This window comes from Scyliorhinus canicula, chromosome 1 (assembly GCF_902713615.1).
Source record: "Scyliorhinus canicula chromosome 1, sScyCan1.1, whole genome shotgun sequence".
NCBI classification, from domain to species: domain Eukaryota; kingdom Metazoa; phylum Chordata; class Chondrichthyes; order Carcharhiniformes; family Scyliorhinidae; genus Scyliorhinus; species Scyliorhinus canicula.
The window spans coordinates 209651804-209668503 of NC_052146.1; the positions used below are offsets into that span (position 1 = coordinate 209651804).

Consider the following 16700-nt stretch of genomic DNA (forward strand, 5'->3'; position numbering starts at 1 on the left):
ACTGGGGATAACTCCCCTGCTCTTCATCAAAATAGTCCCGTTGAATCACTGGTGGCTAGCGCTGCTGTCTCACAGCGCCACGGACCCGGGTTCTATTCCGACCTTGGGTGACAGTCTGTGTGGAGTTTGCACGTTTTCCCAGTGTCTGTGTGGGTTTCCTCCAGGTGCTCCGGTTTCCTCCCACGGTTCAAAGATGTGCAAGTTAGGTGGCTTGGGCATAATCAATGTGCAGGGTTACGGGAATGGGGCAGGGGAATGGGTCTAGGCAGAGTGCTCTTTCAGATGGACAGTGCAGACGTGATGGGCTGAATGGCCTCCTTCTGCACTGTCAGGATTCCATGGAATCTATGGAAAGTTTTACATCCAGCAAAGAAGGCTGACGAGGCCTTGGTTCATAGTCTAATCCAATGGATGATGCCGCCAACAGTGCAGCATTCCCTCAGTACGGCAATGTGCTACTCTCGGTAATTCAGGCTAAAATCAGTAACTTGGCATCTGAGGATTAACAAATGTCAAAATGAAGATTACTAATCCATGAGACAGGATTTTGGCCCTGAATTTGCATTAGCAGGAGATCTAACATCTTTTTCCTCCAGGTATCATGCCCGAAGAGGGCAATGGCAACCATGGATTGGTCCATGATCATGCTTGGCAGTGTACTGCAGTGGTTTGTTGTCGCCTTTTGGGGTATGGCTGACCAGCAAACTCTCCCGCTCTTTACCGTCTGACGTCAGGCGCATTGGAAGAGTTTACAGGCTGATAATCAACCTGTTTGGTCACGTTATAGACACGCCTCTTTTGGCCATCACGTCCTGCAGTGGGACTTGAACCCAGAAGTTGGGGTGCAAAACGTCCCAATCTAACATGATTTTTCTTTGGACTTTCCCTTGTTTGTTTAGGTTTTAAAACTTTTAGCGCTACAAGTTGCTAGAAGGGTGAACTGATACCATTACTGCAGGGAAACAGGGGCCTGTATCTGGGGCCAAAGTGAACATGGCAAATACTGTGCATGCCCTCAAGCACTTACATTTAAGTTAATTGGGTGAGGACTGAGAAAGCAGCCTAAATTAGAGTGAGTGATTTCAATGTCAAATCAGGTACAGAAAGAGAGGGAGAAAGAAAGATTGGATTAAGTGGAAGTGAGAAGAAAGAAAAGACAGGAAAAATTTTAAATATAATAAAATGTTAGATTTTTTAAATCTCCAACAACAATTCTAACCTGATGGAATGTGACTCCACACTTGTAATAGTTCCGTACCAGTGAAGTTGAGTGGCAGTAATTGTTAAAAGGGTATTTGGAGTTGAAATGACTTGGTTCAATTTTCTGAGGTGAATTTAATTTGTATCGACCATGCAAATATGGTAACTCCACATCATTTAAGGCATTGCAGAGTCACTATTGGAATTAGTTTCTGCTCTTATTCAATGGAAATGTCAGTATTGAGGAGAGATTTGAGAGGTTGGGATTGTTCTCTTTGGAGAGAAGTAGGCTAAGAGGAGATTTGGTAGAGATGCTCATGATCGTGAGGGGGTGGGAAAAAGAGAAACTGTTCCCGCTCGTAAAAGGACCGAGAACAAGATGGCCCAGAGATTTAACATGAGTTGCAAAAGAAGCAAATGTGATGTGAGAAAAAGCATTTTCACACATTTAGTGACTCGATCTGGAATGCACCGCCTGGAAGTGTGGTGGAGGCAGGTTCAATCGAGGCATTCCACGAGGGCATTAGCTGAGTATTTGATTGAAACTATGTGCAGGGGTACGGGGAAACGGCAGGGGGCTGGCACTAAGCCATGATGCTTGTTTGGAGAGCCCGTGCAGACACTATGGGCCAAATGGCCGCCTCCTGCACGTAACAATTCTGTGACATGAGCTTGCGTTTGTCTAATTTGGAGACGTGTTTACTTGCCATAACATGTGCCATTTTGAACTGTGCAGGTCACAATTGAGGTGGTAGATGGAACTGAAATAGAGGCGGAAAGAGATTTGCGTAAAGTGACCAAACCAAGCTGGCCCGTACCATCATCCGACTGGAGGAATTGGTGGCAAAAATCATCAGCAACCGCTCCCAGAAATGACGGCAATCAGGAAAACAGCCGGGCCGGTGAAGACAGCAATTTCCTAAATCCTGTGGGCAGCTGGGATAGAAGTACAGTTACTCATCGCAGGTGGCAGTCGAAGGGGCAAGCTGAATATGGTGCGTCCACATTCCTTACTTGTTCTGCGCATCAGTGGAAATGAGAAATTGTAAAGAGAGCCATTGGAAAAAAGCCAAGTGAAATAAAATAGGCATGGTGGGAATAGTCTCTCTGGTATTGATTGATGCAAAGCAAGTTGCGCTGCAGAAACATCTGCATCCATGTGGCAAGGTCCCTGTGAATTATTTTATTTAATTGTCTAGATGACGGAGTGAGAAAAATTGACATTGATTCTCCTCCCTACCACCGCCAAACCTTAGAATCTCCTCTTTGTCATATGCAGGAGTAATAAGAAAGAGTACTTGACCCTCGTTGCTAAATGCGTTTTTAATTTCTTGTTTACATGCTGTCTATCTGGCAGTGTGGAGAGGTCAGCAACAAAGACTGCTAGCTTCATAATCAAGATTTACAGCTGCACAGTCCCAGCTGCATTGGCTCAGGAGAACATAAAAGAAAAATGTGCAAGCAATCCTTTTGTCCGGCTGTGTGTGTGAAAGTTATATGAATGGCATGCGAACGGCAGGATCTGGGCCTGAGTTGCGAAGCGAGCATGTGGTCCCAATTATGCGTCTCATCGCAATGGCAGCTAACTGCGAGTATGCTTGCTTTTTCATGCAGATTACGCAGATGGAGAGGGCGACTGGAGCCCTTGGTCACTGTGTAGCGTAACCTGCGGCAGTGGCAACCAAAAGCGTACCAGATCCTGCGGGTATGCCTGCACTGCCACTGAATCACGGTCGTGTGACATGCCAAACTGTCCTGGTCAGTAACTTTTTTTAATATACCGTAAGCCTATTGATCTCACAAACACATTCTTAAACGGACGTTCAACTAAAACGCGCTACAGTATGGGGAGAATGCGAGCCAGCAATTAAAAACTACCAACCTGCAAGCAATTTGCACTAATGAATTTTAGGAAGCCAAAAGGCCAGATAACTTGAACTGAAAAAGTGCGATTAATGTCATAAAATAAAACATCTCAAAGGGCTTGCGTTACGCTGGTTGTCTTTGACATGATGCCAGAATAACAAGAGGGGAATTTATTTTACCCACCAGCGCCTGGGATGCTCATTTCAACCATTGAAAATAAACCGCAAACTCAAAAATGAAGTTCGAGGCACATGCATCACTGAGAGGGAAAAATAAAATTTTATAGATGTATTAGACAGGAGAGGTGACGAAATATGTTAGGGTTTCTTTGGTTTAGAAAAGTGGGAAGGCAGATACGAAGAGGCTGTCTAATAGTATCAAAGAGATAGAGGGCATGATTTACTGGGCAACCCACCCCGTGTTTTTTGGCTGTGGAGGCAGCCCGCCAGCGGGATTTTCTGGTCCCGTTGTTGTTAACGGGATTTCCTGTTGACTGCACTCCTTGTTGTCGGGAATCCCATGCCCCGTTATGTGACAAGAATACCCGTCGGCATGAAAAGCCGATAAATTCCGCCTGTAATATCAGGACTCTGATACTACATGTTAAAATATATGTTTATTAAAAAAATTTCATATGAAACAATCAAACAGAAATACACAATAAAAGAAAGGGGAGAAAATGCAAAAGCACGTATTAACTTGAACACAAAAACTAAACTAAACCCCCTGACAGCTGACAGTGACTAGCTCCTTAAAAAACATAAATGAATAGTTGCCATCTTAGGTAGAACCATTCCACCGACCCTCCAATGGTGTACTTTGCCTTCTCCAAATGTAGAAAAGACATGAGCTCACCCAACCAAGCCGAGGCACTGGGTGAGTAGGAGACCTACACCCAAGCAGTACTCGTCTCCGAGCCATCTACAAGGCATAGGCGAGGACATCCAATCTGCCGATTGGAGGATTTTAGAAATATTGGCTTCTATATTTTGCACCAAGTTAAGAGTTAAAATCCTGAGGGTGTCATGTGTGGCTGCAGTGATCATGGTTTTTAAAATTATTTTGTTTTGCTTCCAGGTGAAATTGACAAAAGGATGTGCTTTTCAGTCTCGGCTAATGGACTGTGGTTTGTCTGGGAGGGTCCCTGGGGAGTTGATGTGCTTTTGCAGCCTGTAGAGATACTTTTTTTTTGCTTGGGGAGATGAGGTCATTGCTAGGTGGAAACCAGAGAGGCAGTGAGTTTGGAGAAGCTTTGAGAGAAAGAAAGAGAAGCTGAGTTCTGATCTGCCTGACTCTGAGCCTACAATTCTTTCTAAGTAAGATAGTTTAATTAAAAGAGAAATAACATTTTAAAGCAGAGCAGTCTTTCTGATGACAAAGAAGAGGCTGAAATAACCTAGTTGAAGTAGCTATTTGAGGATATTCAGCCAGAGTCTGAAGGAGTTTCAGCTCCAGCCAAATCTGTTTTATAAAGCAAATGTGACTCTATGCCCTGCTAATTGTGCCGTGCTAATTGTAAAATGGATTGAGAGCTGTATGTTTCTTTTCTTGTTATTTAATGGGAAATTGTATAGTTGTGTTAAAGGGTCATTATAAGCGGTTCTTTTCTCGGGTGTGAAGTTAAAAGTTTAATATTGTATTTATAATAGAACCTTGTTTGAGAAATACCAAAGCCCTAATTTTTTCATGCAATCATTTCTGGAGCGAATCATTCTTTCTGCAGTCTTAAAATAAACTAAAATATTGGCACTTGGTCCAGCCACTTTGGGCTCTGATCTGGGATCATAATACCACCTTCACCCCTGACTGAAGCAACAGCGAATTCGACACTCACATATGGCCACCAGCGGACATGGATCCCAATCTACAGAGAGTATCTCCGACATGGTGTTAAAGATAGGGTCCCAGAAGCTTATCCACTTGAGACAGGACCAGAACATATGTGTGTGGTTAGCAGGCCCACGAGAGCAATGCTCACACTTATCTTCCACCCCGGAGAAGAATTTGCTCATCCTCGCTTTAGTCAGATGCGTGCTATGCAAAACCTTGAATTGAATCCACATGAAGACATGGAGTTGACCCTGTGAAGGACCTCATTCCAAACCTCACCATCAAGAATGGGACCCAATAGGGGCAGCATGGTGGTGCAGTAGGTTAGCCCTGCTGTCTGACGGCGCCGAGGTCCCAGGTTTGATCCCGGCTCTGGGTCACTGTCCGTGTAGAGTTTGCACATTCCCCCCGTGTTTGCGTGGGTTTTGCCCCCACAACCCAAAGATGTGCAGGGTAGGTGGATTGGCCACGTTAAATTGCCCCTTAATTGGAAAAAATGAATTGGGTACTCTAAATTTATTTTAAAAAAAGAATGGGACCTGCTGCGACCATCAATTCACTCGAGACATGAGTAGAAGTAAACCGTGGCTTTAATCAACTTAGAACAGTGCCTGCCTGCAACTGAACCAATACTGAGAACCGCCTACAGGTCGACTGCTCTTTATACCTCCCTTCAAGGGGAGGAGCCATGGGCGGAGCCCATACATGCCCCAACATGTTCCCCTGTGGATAATGCCATACAATGGCCCATAGGAGAAGCCCACAAGGGCAACAGCATAGCACAGATACAAATACAAGGGCAACAGCATAGATACAAATACACTGGTGGATTATTGGTATAATACATTCACCACATTTAGCCCCTGTTAAAAAAAATGAAGTCCGGCGGGGGTGACGGGTTCATAGGTTCAGTCGGTCCGACGCATGGAATGTGCTTTGTGATCGCCGAAGCTCTGGCGTTGTTGCTGGCCCGGGTGTCGAACTCGTCCGTGCTGGCATCGGTAGTGAGGGCGCCGGTGCGGGTACAGACGTGGACTCCAGGAGCGTCTCTTCTGGAGCTTCATTCCTGTGGATCGGTGAAGGGGGGATGGCAGGAGGGAGGGAGCGCGGGAGCCATATAGGGGAGGGGGCACTGGTCATGGTAGGTTGGGCGGGATATGGTGGAGGGGCGGTGGTGGTGGTGGAACCGGCGGGAGCCAGGTCCCGGAGGGAGACCGTGTCCTGTCGGCCATCGGGGTGTTCGATATAAGCGTACTGGGGGTTGGAGTGTAGGAACTGGACACTCTCTATCAGAGGATTGGACTTATAGCTCCAGACGCACTTTCTGCGTAGGACTGACCCCAGTGTATTCAGCCAGGATGGAAGCGAGACCCCTGAGGTGGATCTCCTAGGGAAAACAAACAGGCGGTCATGAGGGGTCTCGTTTGTGGCCATGCAAAGTAGGGACCTAATAGAGTGGAGTGCGTCGGGGAGGACCACCTGCCAGTGAGAAACTGGGAGATTCCTGGACCGCAGGGTCAGTAGGACGGTCTTCCAGACCGTCGTGTCTCCCTCTCCACCTGCCTGTTTCCCCTGGGGTTATGACTGGTAGTCCTGCTCGAGGCGATTCCGTTACTGAGCAGGTACTGACGCAGTTCGTCACTCATGAACAACGAGCCCCGGTCACTGTGGACATAATTGGGGAAACCAAACAGGGTGAAGACACTATGTAGGGCTTTAATGACGTGGTCATGTCGGGGCAGGGGATTGCATAGAGGAAGCGGGAGAACTCATCAATAATATTGAGGAAATATGTATTGTGGTTATTGGAGGGAAGGGGCCCTTAGAAATCGATACTGAGGCGCTCAAAGAGCCGGGATGCCTTTACCAAGCGGGCCTTCTCTGGTCGATAGAAGTGCGGTTTACACTGTACAGATCTGGCAGTCCCTGGTCATGGCTCTGACCTCCTCGGTGGAGTAGGGCAGGTTGCGGGCCTTGATATGGTGGATAAGCCGGGTGCCCCCGGGTGGCAGAGGTCATCGGGGATAGCCCGTAGTCGGTCATCTTGCGTGCTGGTGCATGTGCCGCGGGACAGGGCATCTGGGGGCTCGTTGAGCTTCCCAGGACGATATACTATATCGTAATTATAGGTGGAGAGTTCGATCCTCCACCTCAAGATCTTATCATTCTTGGTTTTGCCCCGCTGTGTATTGTCGAACATGAAGGCAACCGATCGTTGGTCGGTGACGAGGGTAAACCTCCTCCCAGTGAGGTAGTGCCTCCAGTGCCGTACGGCTTCCACGATGGCCTTCTCGACTGAGGAGTGCCGAATTTCGGAGGTGGTGAGGGTGTGCGGAAAAAACGCTACCGGTCAGCCTGCTTGATTGAGGGTAGCGTCGAGAGCAACCTCTGATGCGTCGCTCTCCACCTGGAAGGGGGCGGACTCGTCCACCGCGTGCATCGCAGCTTTGGCGATGTCCGCCATGATGCAGCTGAAAGCCTGGCGGGCCTCAGTTGCCAATGGGAAGATGGTGGCCTTGATTAGTGGGCGGGCTTTGTCCACATAGTTGGGGACCCACTGGGCATAATATGAAAAGAACCCGAGGCACCTCTTCAGGGCCTTGGGGCAGTGGGGGAGGGGGAGTTGCAGGAGGGGGCGCATACGGTCAGGGTCGGGTCCTAGAACCCCGTTTTTCACAATGTAGCCGAGGATGGCTAGTCTGGTTGTGCAGGAAAACGCATTTCTCCTTGTTGTAAGTGAGGTTAAGGGTTTGGGTGGTCTGGAGAAATTTTCTGGAGGTTGGCATTGTGGTCCTGCTGATCATGGCCGCAGATGGTGATGTTGTCCAAGTACGTAAATGTGGCCCGCAGCACCTACTGGTCCACCATTCGGTCCATTGCTCGTTGGAACACCGAAACCCCGTTTCTGACGCTGAAGGGGACCCGGAGGAAGTGGAAAAGGCAGCCGTCTGCCTCAAAGGCTGTGTAGTGGCAGTCCCCCGGGTGGATTGGGAGCTGGTGGTATGCAGACTCCAGATCCACCGTGGAGAACACCCGGTAGTGTGCGATCTGGTTCACCATGTCTGCTATCCGGGGAAGGGTGTACGCATCGAGGTGCCTGAACCGGTTTATGGTTTGGCTGTAATCTACAACCATCCGGTTCTTTTCCCCGGTCCTGACGGCCACTACCTGAGCTCTCCAGGGGCTATTGCCGGCCTCGATGATCCCCTCCCGCAAGAGTCGCTGGACCTTGGACCAGATGAAAGTCCTGTCCTGAATGCTATACCGCCTGCTTCTGGTAGCGACTGGTTTGCAGTCGGCGGTGAGGTTTGCGAAGAGTGGGGGAGGGTCGACTTTTAGGGTCGCGTGGCTGCATATAGTGAGTGGGGGTAGGGGCCCCCCGAATTTCAGGGTTAGGCTCCTGAGGTTACATTGGAAATCTCGTCCCAATAGGAGAGGAGGCAGAGGTCTGGGAGCACATAGAATTTAAAGTTAGCATACTCGGCGCCCTGTATTGCTAGGGTTGCGGTACTGCACCCTCGGATTTGCACCGAGTGCAACCCAGAGGCGAGGTAGATGGTTTGGTGTGCCGGGAAAATTGTGAGCGAGCAGCGTCTTACCATGTCCGGGTGAATGAAGCTCTCTGTGCTCCCGGAGTCGAAAAGGCAGGGCGTCTCGTGCCCGTTTACCCGGACAGTCATCATAAAGCTCCGGAGGTGCTTGGGTCACGACTGGTCCAGGGTGACCGCACTGAGTTGCGGGTAGTCGGCGTTGTCGGAGGTGCTGGGGCGACTCCGCGATGGCTGCCCTTGTTGATCATACGCATCGAGCGGCGTAGCAGGTGGCGGCCAAGATGGCGGCCCCCGTTGGTCGAGCGTGGCGGGCGGTGAGGAAGATGGCGTCCAGGATGGCGGCCCCCATGGATTGCACGTGGCCGGTTGTGTGGGGAGGATGGCCAAGATGGCGGCCCCCGTGAGTCGCACGTGCTGTGAGGGCTGGAAGATGGCTGCCCCACGGATAGCACGATGCTGATGATGCTTCTGCAGGGGGCGGAGTCGGCAGACACGCTGCCACACTGTAGGGTCTGCGGGCCTGTGAGTTTAAGGATCGGGCCTGTGAGTTAGAGTTCTTGGACGTGGCCTGGCAAACTTTGGCGAAATATCCTTTTCTCCCGCAGCTGCTGCAGTTCGCGTTACGGGCCGGGCAGTGGTGCCGGGGGTGTTGGGACTGGCCGCAGTCCCCCATGATGGGTGGGTGGCCGCGCGGCACAGGCTTGGGGTAGTCTTTGGTCGAGGGTCCACGAGGGGGTCGCGTGGTCAGCCGGGAACAAGTTAAGGCTCTGGAACACTACTTCCAAAGAGGAGGCTAACTTTACTGTCTGATCCAGGTCCAGGACCCCCTTCTCAAGTAGGCGCTGTCTCACATAGTTGGACTGAACACCCGCCACGTAGACGTCTCGGATGGCGAGTTCCATATGTTGAGTGGCTGTAACGACCTGGTAGTTGCAGCTGCGTGCGAGGACTTTGAAGTCGCGTAGGTAGTCTTCTAGCGATTGCCCGGGACGCTGGCGATGAGTGATGAGGATGTGTCGAACGTAGACCTCGTTCATGGGCCGTACATAGAGGCGTTCGAGCATCGCGAGGGCTTCTGCGTAGGAGGAGGCCCCGTCGAGTTGAACAGAGATTCGATGGCTCACCCGTGCATGGAGGAGGCTCAGCTTCTGTTCGTCGGTGACGGAAGGCGTGGAGAAGACTGCAAGATGGGCCTTGAAGAAGCGGAGCCTGTGCTAAAAAAATAATTTTGCCTCCACGGCCTGCGGATCGAGTTCCAGTCGGTCAGGTTTGAGGACTGATTCCATAGTTGCGTTTAAGTTGATTAAATTGATGCGACCATCAATTAACTCGAGACATGAGTAGAAGTAAACCGTGGGTTTAATCAACTTAGAACAGTGCCTGCCTGCGACTGAACCAATACTGAGAACCGCCTACAGGTCGACTGCTCTTTATACCTCCCTTCAAGGGGAGGAGCCATGGGCGGAGCCCATACATGCCCCAACATTTTCCCCTATGGATAATGCCATACAATGGCCCATAGGAGAAGCGCACAAGGGCAACAGCATAGCACCGATACAAATACAAGGGCAACAGCATAGATACAAATCCAATGGTGGATTATTGGTACGATACATTCATCACAGGACCCAATTCACCCTCCCAGTTCGTCCTCACCTCGCTCAACGAGCAGACTCTGCTGAGAGGATATGGCCGTATATGACCAAGATAGAACCTTCCACGCCCCCCCCCCCCCCCCCCCCCCCCACACACACACACACACACACACCCCCATCAGACCCGACCAAAGACAAAATCTTCTTCAACAGGGAAGAGGGTGGCACCAAAGGAAAGGAGAGGAAATTGCATGAAAAATCATAAATTTGAAAATACCTGAAAAGACTAGAATCATGCAGTTGGAATTTATCCGCAAACTCCTTAAAATTAGCAAACTCCCCCCTACAAACAGTTCTCCAGGCCGTTCCCCTCCCAAGACTTAAACTTCGAGACCAAGCCCACTGGTAGAAAAAGGTGGATTTTGCAGATGGGGTCTCGCGAAGACAGGTTGAAATGCTGCCTGAACTGCTTCCAAATTCTCAAGATGGAGGCCACCACTGGATTCAAGGAATGTCTCACCGGAGAGAAACACAACGGTGCAGTAAATATTGCCCGAAAGCTAGAAATCATGCGGGGCAGCAGGGTAGCATGGTGGTTAGCATAAATGCTTCACAGCTCCAAGGTCCCAGGTTCGATTCCTGGCTGGGGCACTGTCTGTGTGGAGTCTGCACGTCCTCCCCCTGTGTGCGTGGGTTTCCTCCGGGTGCTCCGGTTTCCTCCCACAGTCCAAAGATGTGAAGGTTAGGTGGATTGGCCATGCTAAATTGCCCGTAGTGTCCTAATAAAAAGTAAGGTTAAGGGGGGGGGGGTTGTTGGGTTACGGGTATAGGGTGGATACGTGGGTTTGAGTAGGGTGATCATGGCTCGGCACAACATTGAGGGCCGAAGGGCCTGTTCTGTGCTGTACTGTTCTATGTTCTATGTTAGTTCGCTTCCACTTGTCTCCATATGGAACCTGGATCGCTAAACCGCAACAATATCTTCTGAATATTGGCTGCTCATTAAAATGGTTCGGGCCAGGCCCCCCGATTGTCTATCTCTTTGGAGCAAAGCCCCATAGGTTCTGGGAGCCTCCTCCCAAAAAAATGAGGGCATTAATTTGTTGACTTTAAAAAAAGGACTTGGGGCGAAAAATGACGAGATATTGGAAGAGAAACAAAAATCTCTGGAGCAAGTTCATTTTAATGGTCTGAACCCTACCCGCCAAAGATAGGGGCAGGTTATCCCACCTCTGCAAGTCTGTTTTGATACTGTCCATCAGACTAGTGTAATTTAATTTATGAAACGAGGCCCAGTTATGGGCCAACCGGACCCCCAAATAGCAAAAGCTAGCCTTGGCAAGGTATAAAGGTAATGTCCCCAGTTGGACTCTCCTCCCTGAGGGTTGACCGGGAAGCATTCACTCTTGTCCAAGTTCAACTTGTAACCAGAAAAGGAGTCAAAAATATGAAGCAGCTTTATTATCTCATCCATGGAGGGTATTGGGTCAGTCACCTAGAGATGTAAGTCATCTGTGTAAAGGGACGCCCTAATGCCTCACCCCCTCCCCAATTTATCCCCCTCCACCGAGGACCTCGGCGCTATAGCAGGCGGTTCTATTGCCAAAGCAAATAGGAGCAGGGATAGTGGAGACCCCTGTATCGTGCCCCTATTCAAAGAAAAATAACCAGAGTTCAGGACATTCGTACAAACAACAGCAGTGGGGCCTTGTACAGTAGTCGAATCCAGGAAATACATTTGTGGCCAAAGTTGAACCTCCCAAGATTCTCAGATACTCTCACTCCACTCTTATAAAATGCCTTTTCGGCATTCAGGGAAACAATCACCTCTGGTTCGGGCACCAAGGAGGGGAAAAGGACAACATTTAGCAGACGACGTACATTGGCCACAATTGTCGACCCTTAATGAAGCCTGTATTGTTGCTCTTTTATAGCCACAGTGTGTGTTTTAACCCATACGGTGGACAAATAATCACACAGGTATTTTAGTATAATCAGAATTTATTTACTAGACACAAGGTTATTTACTTAAGTAATCACAAGTTCATGCACATTGGACTATAACTGACACACTTAGACGGCCGTAACTTAACTCCTGGGTGACAGGCAGATATAGAATAGATATGGCCTTATCTGGTTCCTGACTTCTGGCACGGCTGGAGTTCTTGGAGGTCATCTGGGTTCTGTTGTCGTCCTTCGATGGATGTCGTGGGTCCTTGAACTCGGCTGATGTTGGTAGCTGTGCTGCAGTCGGAGATCAGTCGAAAGACAGCGAGTGATGGCCTGCACAGTTCTTTTTATCTTCCAATCTTTCGCGCCCTTTCGGTTCCAGGTGAAGGTCCAATGGATCGATGGGGTCTCGATCACCCTAATCAATCCTGAACAATTAGGGGCGGATACCTTAATGGCTGGGCGGGTTCCGGTCGGGCATTGCCGTTAGTGTCCAAGGTACGTAGGCCTCCCCAAATAAGGCAAGCAGGCGTCGCCGAGTTTGCCACTTATTGTTAGTTTCTATCTGGAGCCCATTGTCCTGGGAAGATCTCCAAATGGCCTTTTGCAGGTGTGAGTTTCTCCATAAAGTCTCGGCTGCAGTTTTTTGCAAACTGTAGCCTGCCTGTGTCCCAACTTGGCCACATTTCCCATCACTCTTTGTGGGCGGCCATTTTAGATGACCACAGTATGATCCTCCGAGATTATATTTGGGAGGCAGAGCTTCAGCCGTAGTGCCAACACTTTGACAAGGAACTTGACATCTGTGTTCAAAAGTGAGATGAGGTCGGTACAACCCACACTCGGTTGGATCTTGGTCCTTCTGGAGAATCCAGGAGATAGAGGCCTGTGTGAGAATAGAGGGAATTGAACCCCGGGATAAGGAGTCAGTATGCATGTCCAGAATTAAAGGCACTAGCTGCTCCGAGAACATCTAATAGAACTCAATCGGAAAGCCACCTGCACCTGTGGACTTTGCCAGTCTGCATCAAACCAATGCATTTTATAATTTCATCAAGGTTTAACAGGGATTCCACCTCATGACTCTGATACTAAGAACCAGTGTACTGTTTGGAAAGTGTCCGGTGCCTTAACCCCAGAATTGAGGAGACTGGTAGAAAGAGAGAGGGGTTGCTGCATTTTACCAAATTATTGTTGGTACCATTATTGCCTATTTCTTCTTACAGACATAACAAATTAGGAGCAGGAGTAGGCCACTTGACCCCTTGAACCTGCTCCGCCATTCAATAAGATTATGGCTGATCGGATTGTAACCTCAACACTACATTCCTGCCGACCCCCGATAACCATTCATCCCCTTGTTAATCTAAAATCTATTTAGCTCTGCCTTAAAAATATTCAAAGATTCTGCTTCCACTGCTTTTTTGAGGGAGAGTTCCAAAGGTCCATGATTCGCTGAGAGAGAAAATATTCTCTTCATCTCTGTCTTAAAAAGGCAACCCCTTACTTTGAAGCCAAGACCCCTAGTTTATTTTCCCACATTCCGTATGCTATTGTTGACAGATCCCATGGCCAACTGAGAAATTCTGAGATTTATTTTCTACTGTCCCTGGGAAATGCCTTGTTTATCACAATTCCTCGTTGACTATGATATCTATGAGTTTGGGGGAATGAACAAAATCAGCATATCTCCTCACTCCTGATTGGTATCTTGCACCAAGTTGAATTCACATGTCAGCCCTGCACTGGACCTCCAGTCTGGTAATATGTCAATTTTTAAATTATCATCCTTGTTTTCACGTCCCTCATCTTTTCCTATCTCTGTAATTTCATCCAGTCCCACAATCCTCAGATCTTTGTCCACCGCCCGTTCTGGTCTATTCCTTGTCCCTGATTTTAACCCTCCACCAATGGCCAGCTGTACCTCAACTCCTTGGGTCCTAAGCTCTAGATTCCCTTCCCTAGTCTGCTCCCTGATTGGCTATCTTTCTCTGCTCCTTCAAAATTGCTTTGGTGAGACTGCATCTAGAACATTGGGCGTACAGTTTTGGTTGCCTTGCTTAAGGAGGGGTACACCTGTCATTGGAAACTGTTCCGAGAAGATTCACCAGGTTGTTTGCCAGTAGGATGAAGCAGTTGTCTTCTGAGGAAAGGTTGAGCAGGTAGGGCAAGTTCTCATTGAAGTTTAGAGGAATGGGAGGTGATATTATTGAAACGCGTAAGATTCTGAGGGAGTTTTGACAGGGATAAATTCTGAAAGGATATCCTGGTTAATCCTACCTGTGCATCTTTGCACATTCCAAAATGCACACCTGTTCCATTTTAAAATCATTGGAAAATAAATGATACCTCCCAACAAACTAACAAAATCCAGAATTCAAACACATGGGCTACCATGTTCTGGGCCCATTCCCTCCAGGCGCAAATCCCGTAATGACACTTAAATTTTGGGAGAGGCCAAAAACAGGATTTGCCCCGGTGAGACCTCTGAATGGATTCTTCCTATGCCTTCTCTGCTGACGTAATCAGTACCATACATTTTAATATATTTAAATATTCAAAATGGTTAAGATGGAACCTTACTGGAACATCAGGGGCGGGATTCTCCGACCCCCCAGCCGGGGAATCGGGTCGTGCCGGTCGGGGGCCGTTAGCCGTGCCCCCCCCCTCAGTGATGGGCCGAGTGGCCACCCGGTTTTGGCCGGGCCCGCCGGCGTAAATCAAACGAGGTCCATACCAGTGGGACCTGGCTCTATGGTCCACATGTGAGGACCCTAATCTTGGAAGAGGTGAATGTGCATTTTGCATCCAGGAGCATAAAACCACACAAAAATAGTGTGGGGCCAGGAAGGAAGAGGAAATTTGAATTTCCAAAACAGAAGGTTTGATGTTTGGCAGCTGGATTCGCACCTCCATCAGGAAACGAAAATCAGGCCCAACGTTTCCCCTCGTCAAGGATCTAGAACTAGGGGATGTGGTTTCAAAATTAGGGATTGCCCACTTAAGGTGGAAATGAGGCAAAATGTCTTCTCGAGGTTCGTGAATCTTTGGAATTCTCTATCTCTGAGTGAGCTGTGGAGGCTGAGTCATTGAATTAGGGGCAGCACGGTAGCATAGTGGTTAGCACAATTGCTTCACAGCTCCAGGGTCCCAGGTTCGATTCTCGGCTGGGTCACTGTCTGTGCGGAGTCTACACGTCCTCCCCGTGTGTGTGTGGGTTTCCTCCGGGAGCTCCGGTTTCCTCCCACAGTCCAAAGATGTGCGGGTTAGGTAGATTGGCCATGCTAAATTGCCCTTAGTGTCCAAAAAGGTTAAGTGGGGGTTGCTGGGTTGCGGGGATAGGGTAGATAAGTGGGCTTGAGTGGGTTGCAGACTCAATGGGCCGAATGGCCTCCTTCTACACTGTAAATTCTATGATGATCTATGATGAATCTTTCACGGCTGAGATAGGTTTTGGAAGTTTTGGGGAGTGGGGGGTTATGGAGGCAGGAAAGTGTACTTGAGGTCCATAAGACCATAAGACATAGGAGCAGAATTAGGCCACTCGGCCCATCGAGCCTGCTCCACCATTCAATCATGGCTGATATTTTTCTCATTCCTCATTTTTCTCATTCCCATTACCCATACCAGCCTCTCCGGACAGGCGCCAGAATGTGGCGACTAGGGGCTTTTCACAGTAACTTCATTGAAGCCTACTCGTGACAATAAAGCGATTTTCATTTTCATTTTTTCATTTTTCATTTCTCCTGCCTTCTCCCCATAATCCCTGATCCCCTTATTAATCAAGAACCTATCTATCTCTGTCTTAAAGACATTCTGATTTGGCCTCCACAGCCTTCTGCAGCAAAGTTTTCCACAGATTCACCACCAAGAAATTCCTCCTCATCTCTGTTTTAAAGGATCGCCCCTTTAGTCTGAGATGGTGTCCAGTGATTCTAGTTTTTCCTACAAATGGAAGCCTCCTCTCCAAGTCCACTCTATCCAGGCCTTGCAGTATCTTTAAGTTTCAATAAGATCCCCCTCATCCTTCTAAACTCCAACGAGTACAGACCCGAGTCCTCAACCGTTCCTCATACGACAAGCTGTTCATTCCAGGGATCATTCTTGTGAATCTCCTCTGGACCCTTCTTAGATATGGGGCTCAATGGGCTGAATGACAGTGGCCTTGAGGGGCTGAATGGCCTGCTTCTATTTCTTTAAAAAAAAATTTAGAGTACCCAATTATTTTTCTTTTCCAGTTAAGGGGCAGTTTAGCGTGGCCAGTCCACCTAATCTGTACATCTTTGGGTTGTGGGGGTGAAACCCACACAGACATGGGGGAAATGTGCAAACTCCACAGGGACAGTGACCCAGGGCCAGGATTTGAACCCGGGTCCTCAGTGCCGTAGTCCCAGTGCTAACCACTGCGCCACATGCCGCACGCCTGCTCCTATTTCTTACATTCACATGCTTTTTGTGTAACTCCTTCTGTCGCTCGGCGTCCAGTTTTGTTTACAAATGCGCCTTTTGATGCTTTACTATGGGAAAGGCGCTAGACAAATACAAGGAATTATTGTTATTCAGGAATCTCTGACACCGAATCAGAACAAGTGGCAGATTTTGAGTGTAGTCCTATCCTTTGACTATACAGTCTTGCAGCACTCCCAGTCCGTACTCCGAGTGTACATGAGTGATATGATGGAGGTACCCTTGTGAACTTTAGGAGTAG

The 16700-nt window shown here is 48.7% G+C and overlaps 1 protein-coding gene across 1 annotated transcript in view; it reads left to right on the forward strand.

Moving 5' to 3' along the window:
- ism1 (isthmin 1) overlaps positions 1–16700 on the forward strand; it is a 114874-nt gene that overhangs the window by 77898 nt on the left and 20276 nt on the right. The window contains exons 3-4 of the mRNA XM_038806835.1: positions 1937–2195; positions 2815–2958. Coding sequence (XP_038662763.1) covers positions 1937–2195; positions 2815–2958 — 403 coding nt within the window. The remainder of the gene's footprint in view (positions 1–1936; positions 2196–2814; positions 2959–16700) is intronic.